At 44.5% G+C, this 19009-nt stretch overlaps 1 protein-coding gene across 1 annotated transcript; it reads right to left on the reverse strand.

Annotated features, from left to right (window-relative positions):
* Window positions 1–4868: 4868 nt before the first annotated feature.
* C5AR1 (complement C5a receptor 1) lies at window positions 4869–16255 on the reverse strand. Its single transcript, XM_063113226.1, has 2 exons — window positions 16202–16255; window positions 4869–5918 (listed from the first exon to the last, which is right to left on the reverse strand). Exons 1-2 carry the CDS (start codon window positions 16202–16204, stop codon window positions 4869–4871), a joined length of 1053 nt encoding a protein of 350 aa, XP_062969296.1. The 5' UTR covers window positions 16205–16255.
* Window positions 16256–19009: the final 2754 nt, after the last annotated feature.

Consider the following 19009-nt stretch of genomic DNA (forward strand, 5'->3'; position numbering starts at 1 on the left):
GTCTGTTGGCCATTTGTATATCTTCCTTAGAGAAATGCCTACTTAGCTCTTTTGCCCATTTTTTAATTGGGTTGCTTGTTTTCTTCTTGTAAAGTTGTTTGAGTTCCTTGTATATTCTGGATATTAATCCTTTGTCAGATGTATATTTTGCAAATATTTTCTCCCACTCTGTTGGTTGTCTTTTAACTCTGTTAATTGTTTCTTTTGCTGTGCAGAAGCTTTTTAGTTTGATATAATCCCATTTGTTTATTTTTCCTTTGGTTGCCCGTGCTTTTGAGGTCAATACCCTTTATAATAAAGGGTAAATGAAACTACAAAGTGCCAGGCCCTGTGGGAAGTGCTTTGGATGCAATGATAACAGTGTGAACACGATGCCTGACTTTGTTGGGCTTATTGTCCATTGAGGGTTATCCTACTTTGATGCTTGGAAGTTTGTGAGAATTCTGCCACACTAGACAGTCATAGTCAACAACCAAAAAATGAAAGACATATAGGAAATAATTGTAACCAATTTATGCCTATTCAAAGAAAACTGGTGATGAAGAATTGTCCTGTTTACATTTGCCTGCATTGAAACATCTTGTTCCCTTCTGGAATAGCTGGTACTTATATGTTAGGTCATGCAATATTAAACTGATTACAAAGAAAAAAAAGTATATATATAGCATGTGATATTTGATGCATGGAAAAGAATGTCAACATATGTGTAAATTATAAAGCACAATCATAAAATAAACATCTGTGAAATCACCATCCATCTTAGAATCTTTACATATCTTAGATAAAGGGTTGGTAAATTTCTTCCATAAAAAGAAAGTAAATATTTTCATTTTTGTGGCTAAAAAAGTCACTCAAGTTTTCGGTCACATCCTCTCAACTCTGCTCCAGTAGTGTGGAAGCAGACATAGATCAAATGGGCATGGCTGTGTCAATAAAAGTTTACTTACAAAAACAAGCAGTAAGCCAGATTTGCTGACCCCTGATCTAAATCAAAGACTCTGAAGACTGGAGTGTTAGAATCACAGACTCCTAGAATGTTGGAATCATAAGCTATTTGACCCAAGGGATCTTATAATGTGAGTTACAGACTATTTGAATCACAGGGTTCTAGAATGTCACACCAGAACCTCCAGCTGTTAGATAGTGGAATGTTGCAGATGCTCTGAACTTTAATCAAGGAAGTCAACTCTGAGCAGTGTAGCCACTGGCCGTGTGAGGCTACTGAGCACTTGAAATGTGGTGGCTTCAAGGAAAGAAGTGCCATGAGTATAAAATTCACACCAAATTTTGAAAACTTAGTACAAAAACAAAATGTGAAATCTCTCGAGAATTTTTTTTATATTGATTGCATACTGAAATATTATCTTAAATATATTGGGTTAAATAAAATATATTACCAAAAGAAATTTTACCTGATTCTTTTTGTTTCTCTTTTGCTTTTCTCCTGCTTACCAGCTGGAAAATGTAAAATCATGTATGTGGTTCACATTACCTTTCAAATCTAGAGTAAAACCATCCTGGTTATTAGAAATGGGAGGCGCAGGAAGGTCTCATGACACAAATACAGCAGAGGAGGCTCTGGCCCCAGGTCTCAGGGGACCCACGTCACCATCTGGGTGAGTGAGAACCAAAGAGTGGGGGGGACTGGGGCTGCAGGTCTGGGGAGAAGCACAGCCCAACTCAGCCAGGCCTATCATCTACTTCCTTTCCTCACCACTTCCCCTCCAAAACTTGTTGACCCAGCAGATTCCCTGGGCCATGGATTTAGCAATCGCCTGGCCCTTCAGCCCACTTCCCTCCTGGGTGGGGCTGGTCAACATTAGGCAGAAGCTGCCTCAGAAAGGCCACCTGGATCGCACACATTAGCCTCCAAAGTGTTTCTAGAAGACCATTGTGGGGCCAGTTCTTGGGACAGTTTTTCCTTCCTAAATCAGAGAGGAAGGGGGACACACATCCCAAAACAGGAAAGCTAGAAGAGAGCCAGGAACAGAGATGGAATGTAGGGGCTGGGGAAGCAGAAGAGAAAGTCAAGGAGGACTTCCCGGAGGAGGCCATACTCAAAGAAAATAGAACAGGGACAGGGATGGTCTTTGGAAAACAGGCTGGATAGCCAGGATACCAGCAAAGAGGCAAGGCAGGGACACAGTGGGAACAGATGAAGGGCTTAGATCAGGCAGGGCATGGGGTGGGGATAAGCTTGGGTCCTAGGCTCAGGCCTGGGTAACTGGGTGGGCAGTGAGGTTGTCCCTGGGATGGGATGCAAGGAGAAGAAGAGATTTGGGAAAGGGTGCTGAGGTCAGTTTGTGCATGCTGAGTGAGCAGGGAGGTCAGGTGTGGAAAGAGAGATGTTGAAGGTATTGGGTGAAATCTCAAGAGTGAGCGATAGGAGAAGTGCGTTGAAGAGAGCTCAAAAAAGCCAACGCTGAAGAGGAGAGGAAGAATCTCTGTGAAGGAGGCAGAGAAGGATCAAGCCGGGAGGCAGAGGAAAACCAGCCAGGCCAGGAGCCAACCAGGGAGGAGGCCAGTAGGTGGGATGTTGGCTGAAGGGGAAGTCTAAGGGCCATTCAGGCTCGTGAGGTCTTCTTGAGGGGTACCAGGAACACCCCCACGAGCTGAAGGCAGCTGGGGCTCAGGTGCTCCTCAGTGACCTCACTGCTCGGGGATCTGCGCCCATGAACACAAGTCACAGAGCAAATCTCGCACTAGGTACCGACATTTACTATCGAGCAGGCACGTACACCCCACACAGCCTCTTCTGGAAGCTCAACAGAGTACCTGTCCTTTTAGGGGCTCAGATGGTATCTTTATTTTTTATTTATTTGTTCTTATTTTTTGGCAGCTGGTACAGGGATCCAAATCTTTGACCTTGGTGTTGTCAGCACCATGGTCTACTGCGTGAACTAACCCACCAGTCCTCAGACAGGATCTTTAGATAACGGTTGTACCCAAGGGAGCTGTGACTGTACTGTCGTGGCAGGATTCAGCTACGTTTCCCGTCAGAATCAGGCAAAACCTTGGTCCAGCACCCCATGCAGAGGTGGTGTTCCCTAAACTCTAATCCTGTTCTTGCAAAGAGGGAGAGGGACTCAATATCTGATATGGCGGCCACCAGCCCTGAGTGGCTACTGGGCACTTGAAATGGGGGAGTTTGAATTGAGACTTGCTCTGAGTGTTACATACACTCAGGATTTCAAAGACTTAGTACCAAAAAAAAAGCAAAAGATCTCATTATAATTTTTTACATTGATTACGTGTTAAAATATAATTTGCATATAGTGGATTAAATAAAATATATTATTGATTATATTATTTTATGTATTAAGTATTATATATAGCAATATAATACAAATATATTAATAGTATCAATATGACTATAATATATTAACATATATTGTGTTATGTATTTTATATATTATATCTGTACTATATTGATATTCATATAATACATAATATTCATATAATACAATTAAAATATCATTAATATAATTGTTCCTAATATAACACATAATTATATTATTAAATATGTTACTATTATTTCATCTGTTTCTTTTTACTTTTTTAATGTGGCTACTAGAAAATGTGAAACTACATATGTGACTCATCATATCTCTGTCGCACAGCATTGGTCTGTACAATATTTCTAGCCAATCCACACACACACAACGCTGAGCAGAAATACTGTGAAGTCAATTATACTTGATAAATAACACAACATTTCAACATTTATTATTGTTTATTTTCTTCATTAAAGTCATGCATACTCATTTTTAAAAAGCTCAAAAGTTTACATACTGTGTGATTTCATTAAATAACATTCTTGAAAGGACGTTAAAGAAATGAAGTGTGGTGGTATCCTGCTGCCAGGGGTTAAGGAGAAGGCTGGAGAGGGCAGAGGGAAGTGGGCATGGCTATAGAAGGGCATCCCGGGGGATCCTTGTGGTGATGGGAATGTTCTGTATCTTGACTGTACCAACGTCAAGGTTCTGGTTGTGAGACTAACTTTCCTTTGCAGGATGTTACCACTGTGGGGAACTGGGTAAAGGGTACTAAGGATACCTCTGTATTTATTTCTTAACGTTTATTTAATTGTTAATTAATTAATTAATTGTTGCGTTGTGTTTTGCAATGATCTCAAAATAAAAAGTCTAATTTTTAAAAAAGCATAAACAAAGCAGTTTTCAAAGTAAAAAAGTCAAGTTCTCCCATCTCCCCTTACCAGCAAGCCATTACTGGATGTGCATCTGCCCGGCCAACGTCCCCGAGCCGCATCGTCGCAGGCGCGCCTTCCTCACACTTTCCACCGTGACCAAATCACGTCTGCTTACTTAACACTTTTTCTAAGAACCCAATTAAGTAACATTTTAACTGAATGTATTTCTTTAAATCAACTCACGACGGCTTAGATAGATCCATGGACTTTTGCTCTATCCTCCCAAGCAAGAATAACTTGAGATGCCGGTGACAATTTTTTCCCAACTCTCCATAAAGTAAATACGTGACCATTTTTTAGAAAGTGAGAATGCTCCTGTTTGTGTGTATTCGATATGTGCTGATGAACGCTACACGCACGGACATTGCTGTGTGGAGGTTCCCAGGTGCCTCGCTTTCAGTTTGTGTTTCAAAAGACTCAGATGGAAAGACAGGCGTGGTGTCCCCAGAAGGAAGCGTTAATGTTGGAAATGAGGAAGGATGAGTAGGATGAGAAGAGTTAGTTTGGAAGAGGAGGGACAAGTCTGGGAAAGAGAAGGAAGGAAGCAGAGGTCACTAAGACAACACGCCACCTCCCCAAGAGCTGAGTTGAAATCAGTAGAAAGAGGGTGACCAGCAGGGAAGAGCCTCAGGCGGATGGTGACCTGGGACGCCTGCCCTCACACCGTTTGGCTCTTCTCAGCCGGCGTGTCCACCGTGGAGCGTGTGAAAGACTTGCTCTCCCTGACCACGGACTCCTCCGTCAGCACGTTCCGGAGCAGGCTGGGCAGGGATCTGCGCAGCCGGCCCTGAAAGCCCTGGCCGGCAACCACGTAGATGATGGGATTGATGCAGCAGTTGATGTAGGCGATGGAGACACACAGCGGGTCCAACTTGCTCACCTGTTGGAAGATGCCTGAGGACGGCTGCAGCAAGGCCAGCATCATCCCTGTCACCTGGTAGGGCAGCCAGAAGATAAAGAAGCTAGTCACCACTGCCACCACCACCTTGAGTGTCTTGGTGGACCGCGTGGCCCTGCGGCTCCATGTCCGGAGCAGAAGGAAGGTGTAACAGATGGTGAGGGTGAGCAGTGGCCACAGAAAGCCCACAATCAGCCGGACGATGGCCACGGCTTTCTCCCTGTGCTGACCGTTTTTACCATAGTCAACGCCACAGAACACCCTGGGTGGGAAGTACTCTTCATGCACCGCACGATATAGGAAGGAGGGTATGGTCAGCAGCAGGGCCAAGGCCCAGGCCACGCCACAGGCCACCCAGGCCAAGCCAGCCCCTCGGAAGTTCTGGCACCAGATGGGATTGAACACCAGCACAAAGCGGTCAGCACTGATGGTGGCCAGCAGCAGGATGCTGGCATACATGTTGAGCAGGATTAGGGAGGGCAGGATGTGGCAGGCCACCACACCAAAGGGCCAGTGGCCGTGCTGGACAATGGATACAAATAAGATGGGCAGTGCCAGGCAGGAGAGGAGGTCGGCCACCGCCAGGTTGAGAAACCAGATGGCATTGATTGTTCGCCTGGCCTCGAATGCCGTCACCCAGACCACCAGGGTGTTGCCCGGCACTCCCACCAGGAAGACAACTGTAAAGATGATCAAGGCCAGGACATCAGGAATGCGCAGTGTGTTGGAAACTTTATCCACAGGAATGCTGGGGTCCAGGGTTATGGAATCATAGTTGGAGTAATCATTGGTGCTACTGTCCACGGGATCCTAAGTGGAATCAGAGAGGCAGGGAGAGGATGAGTCTGGAGACACGTGCCAGGGGAGCCTGTCGCTCAAGTGACTTTTTGCATTCAAGCTTATCCCGGGAAATGGCGATGTGAAGGCTGACAGTCAGCTGGGGTGTCACGCCATTTATTTATTTACTTACTTGCTTATTTCTTTTGGCACAAGGATCCAAACCCTTGACCTTGGTGTTACCTATACTGTGCTCTAACCAACTGAGCTGACAGGCCAGCCCCACACCATTTATTAAAATATCGAAATGCTGATTGGTCGCTTGCCACCCTGCCATTTCCCTCCAGAATCCCCTGGACTTTCCCATGATCCAGCAACCAAATGGTTAAAGCCCAGCCTTGCTGCAAGGCTGCAGCCACTATCCATTCTGATAGGTCAGTGACCAGGACATGCCACTAGTTAGAAATTTTTAATATCGCTTACAGAGATGCTATTAACAGACAGCTTCCCCACACACATCCGCTGTCACCACACTCCCTTCTCCTGCCTTCCACCCACTGAGGCAGATGATCAGCTCTGCGCTCCTCCTTCAAGTGGCCACCCAGAGGAGGCAGTGGCTGTGCAGTATCTCATTTACCTTGGAGGGCACAAGATGGAAGGAGGAGGAGGGCACCCCCAAAAACTCAGTCATCAAGACAAATAATATTTTAATATAATATTTTAAAGAATCCAAATTAATGCCAAAAATCCCAGGTGAAAAAAATTTCCAAGTTTTAAACAAAGACAGCCTGCGTTGTTTGTTTGTTTTGTGACCCTGCATCTATTGTGCGACCGCAGCTGTAGTTTCCAATCAGCCCACGGTGTGCATTCTCAGCTGGGGGAGCTAACGCAGGTGCACAGCGTGACTGACCACAGTATGCAAACATATTGCACAAAGAGGGCTTTCTGGACAGTCATGGGGGGTCGGGGGCTTTCTGGTGAGTGTTTTCAGAGCTTTATTAACTTTTTCTACTTGGCTCAAACTGTGAGAAGATATTTCGCTAAGGGTATATAGGAGCGCACACGATGTGTCCTTTTGCCCTGGGCTCCAGTTACGGCTCAGAATGGCACTAGGGTTAGGAGTTTTGGCTTTAGGGTCCAGATCCTGACTGCCTGTGTGAAGCCTGTATGACCCTCTCACTGCAAGTTCCCTTAGGGCTCCATGCCCTCCCTTTCTTTCCTAGCTAACTCCCATGGAGCGCCTAGCAGCCCATCGGTTTTAACTATCATTATTCCAAAACCGTAGGCCGTTAGGGAGATTTATCAGTCTTAAGCAGAGAAAAAATGTTTGGGGTCAACAAAAGGAAGAATAAGAAATATAGATATGCTAATCACCCTGATTTGATCATCTCACATGGCATCAAAATATCATTGTGTACCACATAAATATGTACAATTATTATGTGTCAATTAAAAAATAATTTTAAAAATCTGAAAAAAAAAAGAAATGAATTTTTTTTTTCCTTGCTGGATGGAGGGTAGAAGGGATGAAAGGAAAAGAGACAGGTAATGAGTTCAAGAACAAAAGGGCCTCACCTAGATTATGGTCTCTAAAGACTATTTGCCGTTCAAAGAAGCCAAGGGTCCTTGGAGAAAGGTTGAGTCCTATTCTAGGACAGGAAATACACAAAGATGAGCCCACAACATCTTGCACTAGAAAGTAAGGAAATTCTTTGTAAATGACAGGTCATGTCAATAGGACAAAGAGACAGCCTGAGATGGTTACCACTACCCAAATACGGGACAATTTGAGCACCAGATAATAATTGCAATGAAATGAGACACACTAATATATAATGTGACTTCATAATGATAATAAAAACAAGCAAACTCATTGGTTACTTTTTTATTCTGGAAAGGAAAAGAAGCATTTATGCAGCTATTTCTGTATAAAGTATATGAAGGTACTTCAAAAAATTCATGGAAAAAATAGAATTAAAAGATAACACATGAGACCTGGGCAGGTTTCAAACCTAGCGATAACGCACTAGATTTCCATCTCATAAAAATCACTCAGACTTTTCTGCAGAGGGAAGATTAGATTCGGCACAGACTGGGCAGGTAGCTGAGTCAGAAAGGTTTTGAAGGGATTCACATGAGGAATTCAGAGATTAATTCATAACAACAGAGACTGTGGGAAGGAGAAGATTTAATAGACAAGAGGAAGGTGAAAATCGTACGAACTTGGGGATTTTTTTTTTTAAAAAGTTGTGGCTGGGCCGGCCCGTGGCTCACTCGGTAGAGTGCGGTGCTGATAACACCAAGGCCACGGGTTCGGATCCTATATAGGGATGGCCGGTCCACGGGTTCGGATCCTATATAGGGATGGCCGGTTTGCTCACTGGCTGAGCGTGGTGCTGACAACACCAAGTCAAGGGTTAAGATCCCCTTACCGGTCATCTTTTAAAAAAAAAAAAAAAAAAGTTGTGGCTGAAACATCAGCGTTCAGACCCTGAAGTAGAAAGGAAGACAAACAAAGGAGCACAGGCTTTTTAAGGCTCTTGTTTCCCCATTACTAGTGAAAAAGACAACGCCCCCCAGGACACAGTGGGTGCTCAAGAAACATTTGTTATGTAGGTGAGTAATTGTTTTACTGGAACAAATAAAGGAAGTGTAAAAGTGGGAAAAAAAGAAGATAATACAAATTCGTCCATGAACTTTTCAAAGTACCCTTGTATTTCAGGGTAACACAAAGATTAAAAGTGGGATAGTCCTTCTTTGTAGAAGAATCATGCACGTGGACAATGAGCACCCACGTCTCCGAAAGCCATTTAGGGGAAAAGTTGACAGAGAATTTACAATAAATGGGTTGGGCTGGCACCATGAGCCTGCTGCTCGGACTTAGCAAACCAAGAAGACAGACAAGCAGACATTATGTGCCATCCGATGTGAGGCGGTGGGCAGGACAGAGCACCACCTAGGAAGTCATCTTTGACACGAAAAAACAAATGGAACCTGAATCTAATCAAGGTTCTGGATTTCAAACTACTAGTTTACAGGAAAAGCCAGAGACACTAGAGGAACGCAGTCAGCCAGGTCAGACCGCGGGAAACGCTGGAGGGAGAAAGGTCTGGTTCCTTCCACAAATAAATGACAGCACTTTTTAAAAAGAAGAACTGTTACAGATTCAAAGGGATTTAAGAGGAATTTCAACTCAAGGCAATATGAAGACCTCATTTGGATACTGATTTGAATAACCAACCGGAAAAGAAGACATTTTTGAAACAATCTGGCAGCTTTAAAAACAGACTGGATATTTTATAATAGTAAGAAATCAGAGCTAATTTAATAAATGTGATATAGGATTGTATTTTTGTTGTTTTTTTTTAAAGTAGGACAGGGCCTTCTGTGATAGAGATACATAGCAGGTGAAATAGGATGTCTTGGGCTTGTTTTAAAACATTCCAGCAAAAGAAATAGCTATTGGGGAGGGAAAGGGAGAGGTAGAGAGGGAGGGGGAGGAGGAAGGGAAAGAGGGAGGGAGGGAGGGAGAGAAACAGAGAGGGAGGGAGGAGGGGAGGGCTAGGTGGCTAAGAACGGTGGTGTTGGTAACTGTTGAGGCTGGTTGATGGGTACGTGGGGTATCGTAATATCGTTCTCTCCACTTCTGTGTGTTTGAAATTTTTCATAATGAAATAAAATAAAGAATAGAAGAGTCCTGAGCAGTTCTTCCCAGACAGAATTGCAGGAGGCTGTTACGCCCCCAAGAGAGAAAGGCTGCTGGAGGTGGAAGCTGGACTGAAGAAAGCCCTGTAGGCAAATCTGTGTCCAGAGACACCAGACACTCCATGAAAAAATCCCCATGCGGGGCACAGATTGATCATATTAAAGCAGCCAGTATTTACTGAGCACCTCTATGTGCCCGGCACGGCATTAGCTCTTTCAGTCCTGACCACAGCCCTATAAGCAGGTTCTATTAATATGCCCATTTTGTGGATGAGGAAACAAGAGGCACCGGGCAGTGAAGTAGCCTGTTCCCGGTCGCACGGATAGTCATTCAGACCTGCACAGGCCGGGACGCAAACTCAGACAGCCGCTTCCCCACCATTTCCAAGGGGCGCTGTGGACACCAAACCAGGAAAACAGGGACAGTGAATAATAGAAATTGTTGTTATAGAAATATTCAGAGCTGGATTTTGAGTGCATTTGAATTTGCAGACTGAGTATTTACGCAAACAGAAACACCCACCTTGCAGGTGAAATAAGATGAAAAATGTCTAATCGCCTAGCACAGAGCCTGGCACACCAGAGGGGGCAAGAAATGGCAGTCATTGCTATTATTATTTATTGATATTATGATGATTGAAGAGTTCAGATTGTCTTTCTCTGGACGCTCTTTTTCAATTTGTCGTCGTCTCCTGTTGCCCTGAGGTTGGCCATGCTGTGATCAGTGGGAACTCGCTGGTGGAGATGTACCAGGGATTAAATTACTGAAAGGGAACATGCCGATGTCAGCTGGTGAGAGGATGAACAGGGTGTGGCCTATTCATTCAGTGGAATATTATTCAGCCATAAAAAGCAATGAGTCGCCGATACATGCTACAGTGTGAATGAACTTTGAAACAATGTTATGCTGAGTGAAAGAAGTCGGGCACAAAAGATCGCATATTGGACGATTCCATATGTATGAAAGGTCCAGAAGAGACAAATCCATAGAGACAGAAAGAAGTCTAGTGGTGCCAGGGGCTGGGGAGTGAATACTGGGGACTGACTGCTTAGCTGGTGTGAGGTTTCTCCTTCAGGTGATGAAAAGGTTTTGGAAATAGACAGAGATTGTGGTTGCACAACATTGTGAATTTATCAAATTCCACTGAACTGTACACTTTTAAATGGTGAATTATATGTGTTGTATGAATTTTACATAATAAAAAAATGCCCGTGCCATGAAGACAAGGAAGGACTGAGGGACTGACTGTTCCAGATGAACATTATTGAGACAATTGGGCAAGTTGGAATATGTCCTGTCTGTGGACTACATAACAGTGTTGCATCGAGTGTTAAATTTCCTGGCATTGATCACTGTGCTGTGTGCATGTGGGTGGATGTCCTTGTTCTTGAGAAACAGACACTGAAATAATTACAGGTAAAGGGACATGATGCCTGTGACTTACTTTCAAAAAAGTTCAGAAAAAAATATGATAAATGATAGATACAGATAGAAAGGTAGGTAGAGAGATAGATAAATGATGGAAGGGTGGATAACGAATGAATAGATAAATACATAGATACACAGATAGCTGATCAATATATGGAAATGGGTGGATAGATGATGGACAGGTGGGTGATAGATATCGAGTGGATGGATGGATGGGTGGAGATATATTACTGATAGACAGATGATGGATGGGGGATGGATGGATGAATGAATGGGTGGGTGGACGATGGATGAGACAGATAGATAATAGATACAGTAAATCTGGAGAATCTGAGAGTTCTTTGTACTATTCTTGTAATTTTTCTATAAATTTGAAAATATTTCAAAATAGAAAGTTAAAATTTTTGAAATATTTCCATTAGTAAATAGCCCCTGCCTTCAACCACCCACCCTACTATGCCCCCCAGCACTCTGGCCTCCCATTTCCTACTCTGGGACCCTCCCCCCAGGTCCCCATGCTCAGATCACTAAAGGGCTAATGCCAGGCACAGCATGAGGCCCCAGACCCTGTTCAGGGGGGCTCTGCATCTTAGTAGGTTGTTAAATATTTGGAATGCCACCCTCAGATGTATACATGAAACTAACTTTTCCCTCTGCTGGTTTCACAATCTGTCAGCAATCCTTGGCTGCACAATGACTCAGACCCTCTGAAGAGGAGACTCCCCACCCCCGGCTCCCCTCATGAGCTGACAAAGCTCCTTTCCTGGCGTGAGCTCACTCAGTCCCTTCCTCTCACTGACTTCATGACAGCAGAAAAAAAAAATGCTGATTCTAACTCTATGGTTTTCAGGATCCCCTTGATGCAAACAGCTAGAAAGTTTTGCCGTTGCAGCATCCCCACAAAGACTGGAAAAAACTGAAGCATTTAAGCTAATTTAAGCCAGTTTCCCCTTGCTGGAGAGAGGACTGGCTAAATTAACGATGGCACATCCAAACAACAGAATACTGCGCAACTGTCAAGAAGAATGAGGAAGCTGTTAAAGTGGTGATGTGGAAAGACCTCCGAGATAGGGGCGAAATCAAAAGAGCAAGAGTGGAGCTGTGCGTAAAGCGTGCTGTCTACAAAAGGGGATCGTCCTCTCTCAATCTGTCTCTACCTGCATGTGTGCGCGCGCTTGTGTGTGCACAAACTAGCTCCAGCGGCTTATAACAGTGGTTGTCCCTGGGGAGAAAAATGGGGTAATTGCGGGAGACAGGAATTGGAAGGCAGCTTTTCCCTATATCTGCTTTGTTCTTGTTGGATATAGAACCATGTAAGTGCATTGCCCATTCCGAAAACTGAATATTATATAAAATATATCAAACCATCCGTGGTTCTACCTTTCTAGGAGTCTAAGAAAGATTCTAAGAACATTTCTTCATTGAACAAATATTAAATGGCTAGAGGATTGGTTCATGACATACCTGGTCCCTGCTCTCAGAGAGGTTCTGGTCTACAGGGAGAAAGAAATTAATCAACTGTGATGAGAACCAAGAGTATTTAGTAAAGAGTCCAGCCTGGAGTGGGGTCAGGAAAAGGTCCCGGAGACATAAAACTATAAACCTGCTGCACTGTCCAATAGAACTTTTTACGATGATGGAGACACTCTATATCTGCACCGTCCAATATGACAGCCACAGGTGGCTGTTGAGTGTTTGAAATGTGGCCAGCGTGTCTGACAAACTGCACTTTTAGTTTTAGGTCATTCTAATTAAATTTAGATAGCCACGTGTGGCCAGTGGCAACCGGATCAGATGGTGCAGGTTGAAGGCTACGCAGGGGGTCATAAGTGCCAGGCACTGTTCAAGGTGCTTCCCAGGTGTTGGTTCGTTGATTAGTTAATAACAAGATTTATGTCACAACAACTTGAAGGGCGGGGGTACTATTATATTGTTGCTAAATTCACATGCTCATTTTAGGGAGGGCCCTTGTCTGTGGCATGAAAAAAGAAGTCTAGATCAGAAGCTGGGAAGAAGAGGAGCATCGAATTGTCCAGGTGAGGTGAGGAACAATGGTGGCTTGAACTAGGTGGCAGCGATGAGGAGACATGGATGGATCCGATGGGAACAGGGTGAAGGAGAAGACACGGCACTTACGAGAATAGAAATAGTAATTGCCAAGCTCTGTCCTAAGCCCTTCTCGTGTATTATCTCATTTAATCCATACAAGAACCCCAGGAGGGTTATTGCTATTGCAACACTTATTTTACAGATGAGAAAACTAAGGCTACAAAGAGGTTAAGACCTTTCCAGGTCCTCTCAGTTAGCAAGAGCAGAGACAGGAGGGAACTCCTGAGAGTTGAACTCCAGAGCCCTCTCTCTGCGTGGCTACCAGTCCTAACATATGGTGGGAGTGAGGGATGTGCATTCTAGATAGAAGACCCCAAGGAAAGAAGGCCAGCATGGCTGGCAGGTGGCCGAGATAAGGTTGGAAAGTCCACAAATGTCATGTGAAAGAATTTGTATTTTATCCTGGGGTGATGGGGAGCCATGGATGGTCTTTGAGGTAGAGAGGGACTAGGTTAGAATTTTCATTTAGAAAGTTCCCTCTAGCCACTGTGAGGAGGTGAGACAAGAGGCAGGAGCGCCAGAGGGAAGGCTGTGACAGGGATTCAGGCCTATTAAGATGAGGGTCTGGATGGGAGTGATGGCTGAGAGGAGGAAGAAAATGGGGAGACTTGAGATTACAGAGAAGAGGCATGACTGGGACACAGTCGGGCAGCTGACGCATGGCTTCAGGTCCCCTATCCTTCCCATAGGGAAAGTCCTGCCAATTGTCCCCCCCCTAAAGTGGGAATAACAGGCCCACTCAGGAATGCTTTCAGAGCCAGTAAATACATAGAAGGCGAGGTTTGCTTTCATTTCTTGAGCATCCCCCTCCCTCTTCCTACATGGACACAACATCTTTAAACAATCCACTCACGGAAGCACGTAAAACCATAGTATGTTGTGACCCTTGAGAAATGGGATCAGACACTTCAACTTTCGTGTTTCTTTTCTCAAATTTGCACAATCTTTATAATGAAAAATCCCTAAGCAATAAAAACAAAACCACTCACGTTCTTAAAATCAAGTGAAAAAGATAAGCCTCCATATACTTTGAAGATGCAGTGAACTGCCTCTCAAATTCAAAGACAAAAATTGTTTGGTAAAACTGTGCAAATGAGGGTGTGGACAAACAGGTAATCTCAGGCACTGTAGTGGGTAATTCAAATTGGTACAACTTTTGGCGTTACCTGTTAAAATAAAAATTGGCCATGCCTTGGAGTCAACATTCGCAATTCTGGAAACCCAATCACTAGTCCAAAGATGAAAGTAGAAGGACAATTTTAGTTTTAAAGACAGAATATTGGAAGCAACCTAAATCTACACTGACAGGGAATAGAACCTCCCACTGGAATATTACACAGCTGACAAAAAGAAGGAGGCATCTCCCTTGAGATACGTGGCAATGAAGTACCTTCCTCATAGGTTAATATAAAATTGGTAAATGCAGGGCTGGCCAGTTAGCTCACTTGGGACAGCGTGGTGCTGGCAATGCCAGGGTAAAGGGTTTGGATCCCCTTGCCAGCCAGCCATGAAAAAAGAAATTAATAAATGTCAAGTGCTTAGCAAAATGCCTGGTATGCAGTAAGCACTCAATAAACACTGATTAACAATATGTTTTTGTGAAAAAAAAAGTAAGGTGTAGAATAATGTATAAAACATACTTCTATTTGCAAGAGGGAGAAAGGACAGACATGTCACACACACTGAGCACCAGTTGTATGCCAGGCACTGTTGTAAGAGCTTTCCATGTACTATCTCATTTAATTCTCTCAACTAGCCTATGATGTAGGTTCTGGGGGTTTTTTGTTGTTGTTTTTTGTTTGTTTGTTTGCTTGCTTGCTTGCTTGCTTGGAGCTGGCCATATAGGTTCTCTTACTATCCTTGCCTTTAAAAGGAGCAGGAAGCCCAGACAGCACAAGTCTCCTGAGCTACTACACAGGAGAGGCAGAAGTCGAAGTTGGTTTCAGGTCCCCCATATCAAGCTACCCCTTACTTCGTCCCTAAGCATCCGTTCATGGGCATCTGTAGACTATTTCTGGAAGGATCTACTATAAACTGGTATCCATAAACTGCTCCTGGGGGCAATGACAACAGTCAGAGGCTCTGGGGTAGGCAGGGAGAGTTGCTTTTCACTGAATACCCTTTGGTACTTTGGCATATTTTATGAAAAGAAAAAAAAAAGAAGCAAATGGTTGCTCCTATTCTGAAAGTCCTGTTGCCCAAGTCGGATCTCAAGGGTGGAATGAAGCAACATCACACTCCTCCCTGGTCCATTCAACTAGTTTTCCATTTCCTCTTTTTTTTTCTTTTTTAAAGATGACCGGTAAGGGGATCTGAACCCTTGACTTGGTGTTGTCAGCACCACACTCTCCCGAGTGAGCCACGGGCCGGCCCCTTCCATTTCCTCTTTCACGCAGATGAAGCAAGGCAAGACCCTCTGTGACAGCAGGTGCTAAATCACAGCTCTTCTGGTGCAGTGGCCCCAACAGGGACACAGGTACAGAAGGGAAACCCTGGTGTACCCTGGGGACACACAAAATCCCTCGAGACTCACAGAATCCATGGGATAGCCCAGTTCTTCCACCCACCATTGAATGACCCAAGCCATCCCTGTGCCTGCTGGGGCCTCAGTTTCCCCATCTCTAGAATTAGAACATCTGAAACACCATGTCAGTAACTTTATCATTCTTCCAAACTACCTCTTTCCAGCCTCCCAACCTGGGCCCCTGCCATTCCTGCTGCCAGGAAAGGCTTTTCTGCGTTTCTCTGCTTGTGGAATATTCTTAGTCATCTTACAAGACCCAACTGAAGAGTTTCCTCCCCTGAGGAAACTTCTCAGGTCCCCAGCCCTGTGAGCTTGCTGTCGCTCCCACAATCCCTTGACAATGTTATTCCTTGGCTACATCCCAACCCTGGAGTGTGAGAGTCTGGGATGAGGGTGAGGAGAGAAGGGGGGAGATTGAATACAGGGAGTGGGAGGAAGGAAAGGGAGAGACAGAGTAAGAAGGGGAGAGTTGGGGAGAGGGAAAAGGACCCACGGGAGCAGAGATGGGAGGTGAGAGGGCTCCTGCACCTGTTCCCTTCCGAGACTCACCATATTCTGGTCTCCTGGGCTCCCCAATGATCCCTCCTATCTGTTTGGGCTCCCCGATCGAAGGTCCTTCTTGCCCCCAGACTGTGGCTTTTAAAGCCCCAAGGGCTGGTGCAGATAGGAGGGAGGAAATAACCCGTCTTTCCTCTCTGGCGTCCTCATTGGTCAGCGCACTGGTCACCGTGTCTGGGGCTCCCTCTGTGGGCACACACCCGAGGATTGTAAACATCCCCTGCCAGTCAGAGGAAGGAGGCCAGGGCTCAGAAAACTGAGAGAATTCCTGGTCCAAGAAGGAATGAAGCCAGTTCAAAGAGGCTCCCGCCCCTGTCTGGGCTCAGCCCCTCTCTTGGCCTTGGTCTCCCCATCTGAGGCCATCTCTCTCTTTCCTTCTAAAGCCCTAGGCTTCTGGGGAAAAGCTCAGGGGTCCAGTTGGCTTAAACTCTCATGGGGCCCTAGAGAGCAGGGATTGTGATCCCCAGCCTCCCAGCCAGGTTGCTTGGAGGCCCAGAGAGGCCAAGCAGGCCTGGGGAGGTGGCCCAGCACTTGGGTACCTTTTGCTATTAAATCTTCCTTCTAAGGTTTTGATGTTGTCAGGAGACGGCACCCCCCCCCCCCCAACAAGCCACAAGCATCCGACTTGGAAATGGGGTCCATATCGCATCCTTTCCAGCTTCATTCTAGGTTATCTTAGAGACATGCTGGGTGAAAAGTATTTTATATTACTTTCCTGTGGCTGCTGTAACAAATTGCCATGAAATGGGTGGCTTAAAACAACAGAAATTTGTTCTCACACAGTTCTGGAGGCCAAAAGTCCAAAATCAAGAAGTTGGCAGGGCCATGTTTCCTCCAGAGAATCCAGGGAAGAGTCCGCTCCTTGCCTCTTCCAGCTTCGTAAACCTTTTTTTTTTTTTTTTCTTAATTTTATTTGGTCGATATACAATGTGGTTGATTATTGTGGCCCATTACCGAAAGCCCCCTCCCTCCTCCCTCTCCCCCCTCCCACCCAACAATGTCCTTTCTGTTTGCTTGTCGTATCAACTTCAAGGAATTGTAATTGTTATGTCTTCTCCCCCCCCCCCGGGTTTTTGTGTGTGTGTGTGTGTGTGTGTGTGTGTGTGAATTTATATATTAATTTTTAGCTCCCACCAATAAGTGAGAACATGTGATATTTCTCTTTCTGTGCCTGACTCGTTTCACTTAGTATAATTCTCTCAAGGCCCATCCATGTTGTTGCAAATGGCAGTATTTCATTCGTTTTTATAGCTGAGTAGTATTCCATTGTGTAGATGTACCACATTTTCCGTATCCACTCACTGATGATGGACATTTGGGCTGGTTCCAACTCTTGGCTATTGTAAACAGTGCTGCGATGAAAATTGGGGAACAGGTATACCTTCGACTTGATGATTTCCATTCCTCTGGGTATATTCCCAGCAGTGGGATAGCTGGGTCATATGGCAGATCTATCTGCAATTTTTTGAGGAACCTCCATACCATTTTCCATAGAGGCTGCACCATTTTGCAGTCCCACCAACAATATATGAGAGTTCCTTTTTCTCCGCAACCTCGCCAGCATTTATCGTTCAGAGTCTTTTGGATTTTAGCCATCCTAACTGGGGTGAGATGGTATCTCAGTGTAGTTTTGATTTGCATTTCCCGGATGCTGAGTGATGTTGAGCATTTTTTCATATGTCTGTTGCCCATTTGTATATCTTCCTTAGAGAAATGCCTACTTAGCTCTTTTGCCCATTTTTTCATTGGGTTGCTTGTTTTTTTCTTTTAAAGTTGTTTGAGTTCCTTGTATATTCTGGATATTAATCCTTTGTCAGATGTATATTTTGCAAATATTTTCTCCCACTCTGTTGGTTGTCTTTTAACTCTGTTAATTGTTTCTTTTGCTGTGCAGAAGCTCTTTAGTTTGATATAATCCCATTTGTTTATTTTTCCTTTGGTTGCCTGTGCTTTGGGGGTCCTATTCATGAAATCTGTGTCCAGTCCTATTTCCTGAAGTGTTTCTCCTATGTTTTCTTTAAGAAGTTTTATTGTTTCAGGGTGCATATTTAATTGTTTAATCCATTTTGAGTTGACTTTAGTGTATGGTGAAAGGTGTGGGTCTAGTTTCATTCTCCTGCATATGGATATCCAGTTCTCCCAGCACCATTTGCTAAAGAGGCAGTCTCTTCCCCAGTGTATAGGCTTGGTGCCTTTGTCAACAGCTTCGTAATCCTTGACTTAAGGCTACATCACTGCAATCTGTGCCTCTGAGATTGCACTGCCTCCTCCTCCACTGTGTGTCTCACTTCTCCCTCTGCCGTCCTCGTATCATGACCCTTGTGATTAAATCCGGATATACCAGGATCGTCTCTCGATCTCAAGGTCCTTAACTTAATCACATCTGCAAAGCACCTTTTGCCATGTGAGATCACATTCTCAGCTTCTGGGAAGTAGGACGTGGACTTCATGGGGGCCATTTTTCAGCCTACAACAAATGGGTGTGATTGTGACGCTGATTACAGAAACAGGCTCGATTTTTCCCACACTGTTCTGCAACTCCACAATAATCACCCACCTCTTTCCCCACAGTATTTTTCTACAGCAATCTTCAATGTTAAAAAAAAAATCTAGTCTATTTTCATTGAAAAAGTAATCCGTGCTCGTTGAAAACATTCCAACAATCCGGAAATGCACTCCCTTCCCTCCACCCCCAGAAAAAAAAGAAAGAAAAAAAAGAAAGGCATTGAAACGTCCACCACCTGCCACCTTCTGAATTCACAGTTGGAATGCGTTCACCAAGACTTTTATAAACGCGGT

This window comes from Cynocephalus volans, chromosome 10 (assembly GCF_027409185.1).
Source record: "Cynocephalus volans isolate mCynVol1 chromosome 10, mCynVol1.pri, whole genome shotgun sequence".
Lineage (NCBI taxonomy): Eukaryota > Metazoa > Chordata > Mammalia > Dermoptera > Cynocephalidae > Cynocephalus > Cynocephalus volans.